Source organism: Elephantulus edwardii, unplaced genomic scaffold (assembly GCF_000299155.1).
Source record: "Elephantulus edwardii isolate Elephantulus edwardi_28Jun2011 unplaced genomic scaffold, EleEdw1.0 scaffold00063, whole genome shotgun sequence".
NCBI classification, from domain to species: domain Eukaryota; kingdom Metazoa; phylum Chordata; class Mammalia; order Macroscelidea; family Macroscelididae; genus Elephantulus; species Elephantulus edwardii.
This window is the reverse complement of record NW_006399813.1, coordinates 8,768,960-8,782,803: the sequence shown is the minus strand read 5'-3', so window position 1 is coordinate 8,782,803 and position 13,844 is coordinate 8,768,960. Positions and strand designations below refer to the sequence as shown.

General features: G+C 49.5%; 1 protein-coding gene across 2 annotated transcripts in view; it reads left to right on the top strand.

The window, feature by feature from the left end:
- PLXNA2 (plexin A2) overlaps positions 1 to 13,844 on the top strand; it is a 297,126-nt gene that overhangs the window by 262,239 nt on the left and 21,043 nt on the right. For both annotated transcript variants that reach the window (XM_006887939.1, XM_006887940.1), the window contains 8 exons: positions 838 to 974; positions 2,319 to 2,486; positions 2,830 to 2,923; positions 7,429 to 7,668; positions 9,083 to 9,226; positions 9,569 to 9,803; positions 12,575 to 12,717; positions 13,454 to 13,722. In XM_006887939.1, the coding sequence (XP_006888001.1) occupies positions 838 to 974; positions 2,319 to 2,486; positions 2,830 to 2,923; positions 7,429 to 7,668; positions 9,083 to 9,226; positions 9,569 to 9,803; positions 12,575 to 12,717; positions 13,454 to 13,722 (1,430 nt within the window). The remainder of the gene's footprint in view (positions 1 to 837; positions 975 to 2,318; positions 2,487 to 2,829; positions 2,924 to 7,428; positions 7,669 to 9,082; positions 9,227 to 9,568; positions 9,804 to 12,574; positions 12,718 to 13,453; positions 13,723 to 13,844) is intronic.

Here is a 13,844-nt window from a genome sequence, read left to right as displayed (position 1 = left end):
GCTACTAGTCATGGGAGCAGGTTAGGACCTGGCATCGTTTGATCCCACTGTTCAAAGGGTCATTATTAGCTGGGATGTCCCAGCAGCAGCTAGCACCACCACAGTGGTTACTCAATTCTGCACTTTCCACTACGCACACTGCCTTCTGGGCGGGGTCAATTCCTTTCTGATTTAGGTCTACTTCCTGATGCAGTGCTGCCTAGCTGACCTTTCTTTTAAGCTTCCAGCTTAATTCTACAACTTCATTAGCTTGTTCAAAGGTCCAGGCCGCAAAGCAATCCCCCCCCCCCCCTTGGTAAAGGCTAGAAAGCTATGCTTAGCATTTATTGACAGTTCCCTGCACCAGACACCATGCTGTGCCCTTCCCAGGCTAAGGGAGGGACAGAAGGACAAGTGCAAGGCCATTAACAGAGGACTTTAGCTTCTTGGTGGCCCAGCCCAAGCAGGGACACTTTATTCAGCCCGATTGATTTTGTGCCAAAAAAATCAGTGCAAGCTCTAGATAGAGAAGCATTTTCAAGTTGTTCTCAATTTGTAAACTAATTGATAGATTAGTCAGTGTCACATCTGCCTCCCCATCAGCGTTATGAGCACGATCGTCTCTAGGGAGTTAATTAATTCCACCACGTGGCCCTCTGCCTTCCATGGACGTGCCCCGAGCCTCTTTTCGGCAGGGTCTCAGCTCCAGCATATGCAGAGAGCCCTTGGGGTTGTAAAATTGAACACAGTACCTCCTCTAGACCGCACACAGTCCTCCCCTCTATCCCTAACCATAACCTTGACCCTGCCCTTTGGACTAAGCCTAAGCTCTGATCATGTCTCTGCTTCCTCCCAAAGAACCCTTCAGTGCTGTCGCTCAGCCCCATCCGAGGGCCAGAGTCAGGAGGCACCATGGTGACCATCGCAGGCCATCACCTGGGCGCTGGGAGCAGTGTGACCGTGTACCTGGGCAACCAGACCTGCGAGTTCTACGGGTGAGATAGCTGCACTGCAGGGCCCGTTCGAGGCGTGTGCTCAGGGCTTCCTGTGCACACTTGTACATCCGCCACCCATCACTGCCGTGTCATTTGCCACATCTTGGATGCAAATAGAGTTTCCGTCACTGTGAGAAATATATACCATCTCCTCCCATGAGATTAACAGCCTCCGAAAACCCACTAGAGGGTTCAGCTATAGGTTGGTTCCAGCTCGACGGTACACAACCACATCAGTGTCTAGTCTGTGTATCAGAAGGACTGGATAATTCTGAAAAGAATTATAAAGTCCGTAAGTGAGGCCGTGAAGAGTCTAGATGAAGAAACTTACCCGCATTCTTCATTTACCTGCGCTCTTAGGTTCCAGTCAGCGTCAAGCATAGGCTTGCCTTGGTGGCAGAGTGGTTATTTGCTTGGTGGCTAACCAGAAGGCTGGTTGTCCAAATCCACCAGCTACTCCATGGGAGAAAAGATTTGGAGGCCTGTTTCCCGAAAGAGTATATCCCAGGAAATCCTACAGGACCTTTCTAGACTGTCATATGAAGTCTCAAGGAATTAAAATGGACTCAATGACCTGACAGCCACAACTACGGGGCGTACTAACCAATGTGGAGACTACATGGTCCTCCTCCCCAAGCACACACACCCCTCCTCTTCTGCAGGACAAAAAGTTTTCAGACACCTACTATTGATTAACACTCTGCTGAAAGAATTCCTGAGTGAGCCCCTGATTTGGTCAGTATTACCTCTTAGTCTCCTCTTTGGAGTCCCTGAGTGGTACAAACGGTTAACATGCTTTGCTACTGAAAATAGATTAGTGGTTCAAGGCTACACACAGGTGACTTGGAAGAAAGGCCTGGTGATCCCCTTGGGAAAAATCAGCTGCTGAAGACCCATGGAGCAAAGTTCTACACTGACATCCATGGGTCCCCCTGTAAGTCGGGGTCAACTGGTTGATATTGTTTTTTTATCTCTTTGGACAAAAAAATTGCAAAGATTAGGGTTTTATGCTCAGCTCTCTGAATAGTAGATCAACAAATATTTGTCAGTCTGTTTGAGCTAACTTTAAATACCAGTTAGTAACTGTTTACTTTCTAGGAAAACCCAGAGACAAGCAGATCCCCAAAGACCTCTCCCCCCACCGATCCAGGCAGAGCTGGGGTCTCAGGTACAAGAAGGATATTAATGTGCACAGATAGGAGATTTGTCTGCAGTGTAGACCATGAAAGGGTAGAACAGTTCCTGAGCTGTATTCCCAAGCCAAGCAATGCCCCTTTCCAAGGCAGAGGGCGCTCCTGTGAGCATGCTTCTCTTCATGACCCTCTCCTGCTGTCTTCCTGGCAGGCGGTCAATGAATGAGATCGTGTGTGTCTCACCGCCATCGTCCAACGGACTGGGCCTGGTCCCTGTCTCCGTGAGCGTAGACCGAGCCCGCGTGGACAACAGTCTGCAGTTTGAGTACATTGATGACCCCCGTGTCCAGCGCATTGAGCCAGAGTGGAGCATTGCCAGGTGAGCTGACGGTGGAGACGTGCCCTTGCTGCCACATGGCACGATCCCGTCGACCCCAAGCATAGCTCTGAGGGGAATCTCAGGGATTCAGGTTCACCTGGAGGTGCAAGCTGTTTATATGCTCAGCTAATCAAAAGGCTGGAGGTTCGAGTCTATCCTGACAATCTGCTTAAAATAAATAAAAATAAAAATCTGCCATTGTAAGTCCTATAGAGCGTGCTTCTGCTGTGACATACATGGGGTCTTCACGAGCCTGAACTGGCTTGAGGGCGAATGGTTAACTGCTTATGGAGGCAGCTGTTTGAAAGGGTTTCTACCTAACTCACTCTCTACTTGTTCTCAGTGGCCACACACCCCTGACCATCACAGGCTTCAACCTGGATGTCATTCAGGAACCAAGAATTCGAGTCAAGTTTAATGGCAAAGAATCTGTCAATGTGAGTAGTCACTGGTTGCTTCCAGCTCTCGGTCAGCACAACTTACACGTGTGTGTGTGTGTGTGTGTGTGTGTGTGCACTTTGCAGCATGAGGACCTCTGTGTTAGGCCCTTGGGGGACCAGGGAAGAAAGCTGACTCCAGACTCTGAGCCTGGAATCATGGTCCCACACACCTGAGTAGTACAAAGATTTTCTAATTCCAGCAAAATAAGTTCTTTTTAGGAGGAGGAGGAGGAGTGGTAGTTTACTTACAAAGTTTGTGTAACAGTATAATCACTTTTTGTCAGGTGACATACCCGTGCTTAAAAGGAGAAGCTTTGAAGTTTATGATTTAAAAAGTGTCTCCTGTTTTAAAGTGTCTTTGATTTGGAATCCAGTGAGAGCACCGTGAGGAGGCTGGGGAAGTTCTTGCTCCCGATTCACATGTCTGGATTTGAAGCAGGACTCTGCCATCCACTAGCTGTACAAACCGTGATCCAGTCACTTAACCTCTAGGGCGCCTTTACAAATAAATGGTGATGAGGCTCCTCGCACAGATTCCTGACGTGTCTGCGTCTGGCAGGACGGTGGCACTCCATAAATGTTAGTCGCTGTGTGCAGATAATTCCGCCCCAGTTGCTGAGATGGCCGAGTTGTAAACATTTTACCTCACTCCACCTGAATGAGCTGTGTAATTTTATTCTTTTTCTCACTGTGGAGTTGTGTGATTTTTAAAGAAGCTCTCGCAGTACCCTAAGAGCAGAATGACTGCTATGTTGTCCTAATTTTTTTAATTTGCTCCACTGGCTCCATCTTACTATTTTCAGCCAATATTTTCTGGAGCATTATTGCATTCATAATTACAGTCCTGAAGATGCTATTATAGCCATTATTTTTCATGTGAATTACTGTTATTACAGCTTTGACCTTCAGGGGATTAACTAGGCAGAGATGGAGATGGGGAGGATGGTGTTGTAGCTGCCCTGTTACCCTTGACACATTTCCTGTGTGCTTGAGGATGTCGTAGGAAACACACAGAAAGCACAAAAGGATGGAGAGCCAGAAGGATCTGGAAGAATGGCAGAGATCAGCTGGGCCAGGTCCCTCAAGGTCCAACTTGGGAAGCGAAGAGCTGAAAAAAATTAATGTCTTGCCCTACTCATGAAGGTGGCTGATGGCAGAGCCAGGCTAGAGCCCAAACAGCTGTATGGTTCTTCACTTAGATGGATTGGGCATTTCCCCCATGGCAGAGCCATAAGACACCTGCATCATGCCCGTGATACTCATCATGGACATAGATCTTTGGGCTAAATGAGCATTGTTGTTGTTGTTGTTGCTATTGCTATGTGCTGTTGAGTCACCTGCGACTCATAGTGGCCCTATGTACAGAAGCTCTGAAGCCAGCCCTGTCCTGGGTCAGTCTCACTGACTCTGACACACCTACCCCCATTGCCCCAGTTACTCTATCAATCCATCTTATTGGGGTCTTCCTCTCTAGTGCTGTCCCTCCACCCTTCCAGGCATGATATCCTTCTCCAAAGATCATCCCTCCTGGCTACATGCCAAAAGTATGTGAGACATAGCTTCAAAAATCCTAGCCTCCAAGGAGGAACTTGGTTTCACCCTCTGCAAGACAGACCTATTTGTTTTCTTGGCAGTCCATGGAATGTTCAAAACTCTTCTCCAGCACCACAACTCAAAGGCATCAATTCTTCTTCTGTCATCCTTAGTTATTGTTCAGCTCTCTGATGTATAGCAAGTTATTGTGAAGACCATGGCCTGGATTAAGCTCACTTTAGTCTCTAGGCTGACATTGTTGCTTCTCAGTACCCTGGAGAGGTCCCTGATAGCAGATTTTCCCAGTATAGTAGTCCATCGTTTGATTTCCTGACTGCTGTGCAAAGATTGTTGATTGTGGAGCTGAGCAAGTTGTAATTGTTAACAACTTCAATCTCCATTCATCATTGGTGCTACCAGTTAGCCCAGTGGTGAGAATCTTTGACTTCTTGATGTTGAGCTTCAGTCCATATTGAAGGCTGCAGTCCTTGACCTTATGCCATCTTATCCCACATCTGGGGCATCATCCCTAGCCCAAGAGTCTCTGCTCCCACTCCCAGACTGAGTGAAAAAGCACCCAGTAGCTCCCCACCACCTCCAGTCTGTGAAATTCCAGGGTCTAAAAGGCAGCAGAGTGGCATCCACTTCCTAAACAACATGCCTCCAGAAACCCTATGAACTTTGATAAACGCCAATAGTTGGAGAGGGGCTTCAAGCCTTCTGTTCATAGTGTCACTATGAGTTGTGCTCAACTCAGAGGCAATCAACAGCAAAAGAAGGAAAGGAGGGTTGGAGCAGAAATAGGAAGAGTAAATTCATATCCAAGAAAGATAAAGACCTCGTACACCCACCCAGACATACGTTGGTACAGAGAGAATTCTGGGGAACGGCCATCTGACTGACAAGCTCGACCTCCAACAGCTGTGGCTTGCATCCTTGGGAAACTCTGAAGATTGAGATCCCAGAATCGCACAGGGGATCTCCCATGTAGTCCTTCACCCCACTCCACCGGGAGCTCAGTGTTTCAGGGGGTTAAAACACCCCTCATCATGGAGAGCCAGGGACCCTTGGTCCAGCACCTGCAGTCTCCATGCTGGACTCCTGAGGAGAAGCATAAGGGTGTGACAGAGTCCCCTCAGGTGTGACAGAGTTCCCTCGCGCCTGCCTCCAGAATGGGTGCTCTGCCCTGTGCCTGCTCTTCCTAGAAATGGTGGGATAAGAAGCCCCGCACCCTGCAGCCCTGCTTGAGCCTTGTTGCATCCTCAGCCCACCTGGGGCTGCTCTTGACTCTGGATTTCAAAGCAGCACCAGTGGGTAGTGAGAAGGGTCAAGCTGAAAGCCACAAACCCCAAAGGAATGCTTGGCAAACAAAGTGCCGATGCAGCACCGGGCAGGAAGCAAACAGAGTCCGCTTGTTTGGGAGTGATTTGCTTATTCATAGCAGAGTCCAGTCCAGAGGAACTGGGGCAGAGCAGGGTAATGTCTGGGCTGGGGGCAGGGATGCAAACTGGCTGGGCTCAACTCTACTCCGGCCCTCATGCCCTCCTGCCTCAGTGTCCCCAGCTGTCACATGAAAAGGACGTTAAGTTCCTTAGGGCTGCTGAACCAAACTGAGATTAAAAGGGCTGCACTGGGCAGTGGCCCCCTAATACAGTTTAAGCCTCCAATGAGCTTTTTAATGAGGCTCTGACATAACTTTTCTGCAAGTCTCAGCTGTTTTTATTATTATTTTCCATTACACACTATTTTGTTTTCTGAACGTGAAGCCTGTACGTGTGTGTGTGTGTGTGTGTGTGTGTGTGTGTGTGTGTGTGTGTTGACCAGACCCACATGTGTGGACCTGCCAGGACAGCGTGTACTCGAGCCGTCTGAGTTCTCACAGATGCCCTTGGCTGTTGCTGGGACACCGTCGTTCCCAAAGCTGAAATCCAGCCACGCTGAGTGGGAGCCAGGAGGAAAGCGGGGAGGCGGCCAGGTTTTCTTCTCAAGCCGTATGCGGGTCCTTTAGAGATTCCTTCAGCCAGGCTGGAGCCTTGGGTAGCCCCAACAGAAACCCTCAGAGGAGAGAATGGCGCAGCCCATGCTAAGCAGGGCCTGGCCTGCTAGGATTTATTTGACTTTGGGAGGTACAAGTCCATCAAGAAAGAATGGTCAACATGAACTCGGTGTCAATGAGTACAAGGCTAAAGAGCGCTTGGCTACAGAAGAAAGGAGAGAAAAATGTTTAAAGACTTGCAAGATCCTTTTTAGTCATCAATTATTTATTCAATAAACATTTACTGAACACCAACTGTGTGTTATGCAGAGTACTCATCCTGCAGTCCTTTCAGCTACAGTCCGCCGCCCCCTCCACACACCCACACCCCCTAAGCTGCTTCTGCTCTATTTTTGCCTCTAACATTCCATGCCCCCTCCTCCCCAGGCACTGCTCTTTCCTCTGCCTGGAAACTTGCTTCCCCCTCCTCATTCGCCTTGTCTAGCTATGTCCCACTGTTCATCCTTTAACTTCAGTGTTCCTGCATTTGTTGCCCTGGAAAACTTCCATGAGCCCGCCCGCTGCCTCAGGTCCCTTTGCACACTGCACACACACACACGGATGTGGTGCTGTGTCCCCAGGAGGGCGTCCATCACATACGTGCACACACCCAACAGTGTGTAGGTCCCTTCTACGCTCCAGGGCCTCTGCCAGAACTGGGATGGAATTGCTTGTTTAGTCACACCTTTCCCCTCTAGACGGTGACTATTATACTATTGGAGCCTCAGCTCCTAAAGCAGAGCCTGAACAATTTGGGGAAACAACTGAATGAATGAATGAATGAATGAGGAAGTGTCCAGCCTTTGGCCTCCAGCGGCTGACCGTGTAATGAAGAGGACAGGTCACTGAAAGATGACAGGTGTGAATAAGCACAAGTGTGAGGGAGAAGAGTGGGCGCTCACCCTCTGACCACACTGCTCTCCGACCCTCATAGGTATGCAAAGTGGTGAATACCACCACCCTCACCTGCCTGGCACCCTCTCTGACCACGGACTACCGGCCCGGCCTGGACACTGTGGAACGGCCAGACGAGTTTGGATTCGTCTTTAACAATGTCCAGTCTTTGCTGATTTACAACGACACCAAGTTCATCTACTACCCCAACCCGACCTTTGAACTGCTCAGCCCCACCGGAGTTTTGGATCAGAAGCCAGGATCTCCCATCATTCTGAAGGTGGGAGTGTGCCCCTGTGGAGTTCCTGGGGAGGGTGCCCCCCACTCTCTTGACCTTCCTTGTTCTCCTTTCTATTCTCCGGACTCCCAATACTGTTCCCTTCCTATGAAAGCAGGCTATTTATAGATTTTGACCTGTCAAGCAATGTATCTTACATTGGATATTCTCAAGAAATGCGTCCACATATTCTCACATATTTCTGTTTGCTCTCATGAGCTTTGGAAGCCACAAGTTCTGTGATGAGTCAGAGAAAACCGTTCCCTTTTTACTAGTTCCTTCTGTGACCACAGCAACCTGAGCACATTTAGAGATCACAGCACACAGGTTCTAGTCACTCCAATGGTTTTTACTCACTTTCACTTACACACTTTATATCCTCCCTTCAAGAAGTCCTGGTGCCCCAGTGGTTAAGCTCTTAGGTACTAACCAAAAGGCAGTGGTTCAAACTCATTAGTCACTCACTGGGAAGAAGATGTGGCATTGTGTTTCTACAGAGAGCACAGCCTTGGCAACCCCAAGAGGCAGCCCTGCTGTCTTCTAGGGTCTCTGTAAATAGGAACAGCCTTAAAAACAAAAATTTGGATTGGTTTGAATCTTTCCCAAAATATTACTTGTTCAGTAATAGTCTCTCTCCTACTCCACCTTTTCCTTTTTTTATTTTATTAATTTTAATGAACATTTACAGGGATTTTGGATTTCCATTCATTCATTGCTGTATTTTTCTCCCTACCCACCCCTCCCATCCAGTTCGCTCTTCTCTTTGAAAAGTAAAATTCCTTCATTGGTATACAATCCTCCCCCCACTGCACCCCCAGTACACTCCACTATACAGCCTTCATCTGGACTCTAGTGATAACCATAATACCCTATCATATGTCGCTTTTAAACTGTTCTCTCCTTCATCTGTTTCAATGCAGTATACATAATTTATCCACTTTTTCTCAGTCTCACCCTGACCCTGATGTCAGTCCTGTTCTACAACAGTGGCACTATGCAGTATTTGTCCTTTTGTGACTGAGATCTTTCACTCACCATAATATCCACCTTTTCATTCCCTCTTCCTTCATTTTCTTTCTCTAAATTGTAATTATTAGAAAACTCTTTGCCTTCAAATCAGAATCAACTCATAGCTGACCCTCCAGCAGGTTTTCAGAGGTTGTAAATTACATAGGAGGTTCCCCCAGGGAGCCCCTGGTGGATTCGAAGTGCCTACTTTGCATTGGCAGCACAGCTTCTTACACACTAGGCCACCGGAGCTCCCTGATTATTATGTCTTGTAAAAAAAATAACTAGATAATGGGACCATTTACTGGTTTTTGCATTACTGTCCTTCCACATGTTAATCTCTTTCTAAGTAGGTAATTAATTCTGTATGCATGTCAGTTGTTCTTATTAAGATTTCTCTTTTATACAGGGCAAAAACCTCTGCCCTCCCGCCTCTGGAGGTGCCAAGCTCAACTACACGGTGCTGATTGGAGAGACCCCTTGTGCTGTCACCGTGTCTGAGACGCAGCTCCTCTGTGAGCCCCCCAACCTCACAGGGCAGCACAAAGTCATGGTGAGTGAACCCCTCTTCTTTCTCTGCTTCTTCCTCTCCTCACCACATTGGCATGATCTGTCAAAAGAAAAAATCTCTCTTCTAGTGAAGACACTCTTCCCTGCCTCATGGCCTGACCCTCACCCTCTGTCTCTCCTCCCGTGAATGGTCGGCATTAGATAGATAGGAATTGAGAGCACAAGAAATGGCAGGCAGACAATCAGCAGGAGGTGGCTGTGTAGCGAGGTCTGCACTGTGTGGGTCTGGTCTGTGATGTCCTTCCTGAAGCGGTAAGGATCTGGTGGCATGCCAGGGCTCTACACCCGTGTGCATCGTGTGTGTCTGTGTGTGTACAATGCACAGGTTCACGTGGGCGGGATGGTGTTCTCGCCGGGCTCGGTGAGCGTGATCTCAGACAGCTTGCTGACCCTGCCAGCCATCGTCAGCATCGCGGCCGGCGGCAGCCTCCTGCTCATCATCGTCATCATCGTCCTCATTGCCTACAAGCGGAAGTCGCGGGAGAACGATCTCACCCTCAAGAGGCTCCAGATGCAGATGGACAACCTGGAGTCCCGCGTGGCCCTGGAGTGTAAGGAAGGTGAGTGGAGGTGCGCCCCTGTGTCCAGGACCCCTCCTTCTTCACCTGCCGCCCTCTGCTCCTCCCCTTAACTGTTCTCGTGGTCTTTCCCATTCCCTCCACCCTGAGTCGTTATTTCAGTTGTTGTTGCTGTGGACTATCAAGTCAGAATTCATAGCTAAACTGCCAGTGGGTTTTCAGAGGCAGGAAATCACACAGGAGGAGACTCCTTAGCTTGCTTGCTGCTGCGGAGCTGGTGGATTCAAACTGCATGCCTTTGAGTCCGCAGTGCAGCTCCTTACCACTAAGCCACCAGAGCTCCCTGTAACTCCACTTAGACATCTTTTGTCCCAAGAGACCTTTGCTTCATCTTGTTGTTAGTTGACGTCAAGTCACCCAGATGCAGGTGCCCCGTGCACAACAGCCAAGATGCTATCCAGTCTGCTCCATCTGTGAGGTGTGGAACAACCCTTTTAAGCTCTTGCTATTGTTAGTTGTATGTTAGACCGAACCTCAGAATCCTTGCCTCCAAGGAGCCACCCCATTTAAACCTTTCCAGGATGAATCTGTTTGTTTTCCCAGCAGTCCATGGTATTCTCAAGACTCTTCTCCAGCACCACAGCTCAAAGGCATCAATTATCCTTCTATTCTCCTTGGTCATTGTCCAACTCTCTGATGCATAACAAGTGATTGCTGCCAATTGGTCCAGTGGTGAGAATCTTTGTCTTCTTGACATTGAGCCTCAATCCATATTAGAGGCTGCAGTCCTTGACCCTCTGCAGCAGGAGCATCAGGTCCTCACCACTGAACCAATTGGCAGCATCAGGATGGATGGTGAAGAGATTGAGATTGTTCACAGCATTAGTTTGCTTGGCTCCACAGTCAACACTCTTGTCACCAGTAGCCAGGAAATTAAAAGGTATATTGCCATGGGAAAGTCTGCTGTTAGGGACCTCTCTAAAGTACTGAAGAGCAATGGTGTCTCTCTGGAGGCTAAGGTGCGTCTGATACAGGCCATGGTCTTCTCAATCACTTGTTGTGCATCAGAGAGTTGGACAATGACCAAGGAGAATAGAAGAAGAATTGATGCCTTTGAGCTGTGGTGCTGGAGAAGAGTATTGAGAGAACCATGGACTGCTAGGAAAACAAACAGATTCGTCCTGGAAAGGGTTAAACGGGGTGGCTCCTTGGAGGCAAGGATTCTGAGGCTCCATCTAACATACTTTGGACATGTTGTGAGGAGGGAGAGACCGGTCCTTGGAGAGGGACATCATGGTTGGGAGGGTGGAGGGACAGCGCAGGAGGGGAAGACCCTCTACGAGGTGGATTGATTCAGTGACTGGGATAATCGGGATGGGAGTGTCAGAGGTGGTGCGATTGGCACAGGACAGAGCAGAGTTTAGGGCTGTTGTACATAGGGTCGCTATGAGTCGCAAGCGACTTGATAGCACATAACAACAACAACAACAACAACAAGTGCCTCAGTCTCCATAGGAGAGGAGTCTGGAGTCTGAGCTGGGGCGGGAAGGCACACCTCCTGGGGGGCGGGGGGCACCGCACCTCCTCCTCAGGCAGTGTTTTCTCTGGTGCTTGAAGCTGAGTGCAGACTTCACTTACTGGCGTCCTTGGCTGTAAACGTGCGTGCGTGGGAGTGGAGATTGTGTTTTGTTTCATCTCCCACGCAACCACAGCCACAAGGTGATGGGTGTCCCTGGTCCCTTCCAGGCTGAGGACCCAGCAGGCTCTCTGGGTAAACATCTCAATTAGGAATCAAAACATTTCTCTTTTACTGCAAACATCAAGATCAGAAACCAACTGCTGGGTGAAAGGAGAGCTGGGCTGACAAAGGCAGAGTGATGAAGGCCGCTGGTGCTGGGGCTGGAGCTGAGGGGAGAGCAGGCACCAGGAAGGTGGACCTGTCCCTTGGGGGAGCCTCTGAAGTCCAAACTCACTATGGGGCGGGAGTCAAACCAGGGCTCCCCACAAGATCATTGCACCTTGGCATGTTCACTGACTTGAAAATCGGAAACCAAGCTGCCTATTTTGGTCTTTTCCTGACACTCTAAGCCCCAATCTCTCACCACATCCCAGCATCAGCAGGGTCTTTACTGAAATACCCATGATCTCTCTTTCCTTCTGTTGTCATAAAGAAAGGAACCGTAATGTCATATTGCATTACATCTTGGGCTGCCAACAGAAAGGTGGACAGTTCTAGTCCACTGACTGCTCCTAGGATGAAAGATCCACTGTCCCCGCTCATAACGACTTAGACCCTCAGAAACCCTAGTGGAATGTCCCCGTGCATCGGAATGGACTCAAAGGTAGTGGGCTGGGTGGTTTGGAGTAATGCATAGAAAGAAAATGTAAAAAAATAAGTAAGCAAAAAGGAGAAATTAATACCAAAAAGTCACCATATCTACCCCAGAAACCAAAGGAGCAGTTGTGTCAAGTCACTTCTAACTCTTGGCCACCCTTGGGTTGAGGAGGAGTGTGCTCTATAGTAAAACTGTGTCCCAGTGGCTGTCAACTTCTGGGCAGAGATAGCCAGCTCTTTCTTCTGAGGCACCTTTGAGTAGACACAAAGATGAGCTCTTTAACTGTGCACCACCCAGGGATACCAACTAAGGAGGATCAACTAGAGGTCACCACATTCCTCTCTGGACATGAATCCCTGCGAGTTACCTGCCTGTACACTCCCTCCCTCCCGACCTCCCTTCAGTCTTCTCCACCTCATCATTCCTCAGCTTGTGGTTCCCATCCTGAACCTCCCTGCCTCCCCTGTCTTCCCACAGCTTTTGCCGAGCTCCAGACGGACATCAATGAACTGACCAGTGACCTGGACCGCTCAGGAATCCCCTATCTGGACTACCGCACCTATGCCATGCGAGTCCTGTTCCCGGGCATCGAGGACCACCCTGTGCTGAGGGAACTGGAGGTAAGGCCCGGGCTTCCCAAGTAATCCAGGTGCAGCCGAGAGGTGAGAGCCAGGTCAAGAGTGAAGAGGCAGGGCTCTCAGCTCAGCATCGCAGGCGGGAGGAAGTCTTTGATCAGAAGGGACACAACCTTAGAGTGGAGCAGGCTCTTTGGGATGATTCCTTTTTGCAATTAATAACTGAGTTCATTAACTAAGATCCTATGTTATTTGAAAATGGATTTGAGGCAGTTTAAAGAAAGCCAGAGACAGGGTGTCTGCACCAGTGAACTCAGCACAACGAAAGTGGTGCGGCTGAGGCAGGACCCACTGGGCAGTGGTGCCTTCTGTTGTACAGGGGTCTCTGGGAGTCAGGACCAAACCAGTGTCACCTCCAAAAACAGAGAAAGGCTATGATTCTGAGAGGGGACGAGTAAACAAAGCAAGTCCAATGGGACATCTCCTGTTGAATCCTTGGGAAATCCAGTCTGCATCCCCCCCTCCAAGGATTCTGCTTTGCACAGAGTCCAGCTCCCCCCGCCCAGGGCAAGGTCAAAGCCAATTATAGAGGCATAACCCACCACTCAGTGCCTGGCAGGCCACCCTGGCTGTGGTGGTGGTGGTGGGCCGTTACAGGCATCATCGTGGAGAGGGTCCTATCTTTGGCATTTCCTCCAACAATGTCTTCACTTCAGCGAAGGCTGAGGATGAGAGGCTGAAAGGTGGTCCCTGAGCACGCTGACCGCTCTTGTCTCCACAGGTGCAGGGGAACGGGCAGCAGCACGTGGAGAAAGCCCTCAAGCTCTTCGCCCAGCTCATCAACAACAAGGTGTTCCTGCTGACTTTCATCCGCACCCTGGAACTTCAGCGCAGCTTTTCCATGCGAGACCGCGGCAACGTGGCCTCGCTCATCATGACCGGCCTGCAGGGCCGTCTCGAGTACGCCACCGATGTCCTCAAGCAGCTGCTCTCAGACCTCATCGATAAGAACTTGGAGAACAAGAACCACCCCAAGCTGCTCCTCAGGAGGTCTGACTTGTAACAGGGGTGGACGGGGGTGGCTCTGAACAGGGCTGCAGGTCCTCAGAACAAACTCCAGAAGCAGCAGGAGAGAGTTCCCCGCTGCCCCGAGATGTCACTGGGGCAGAATG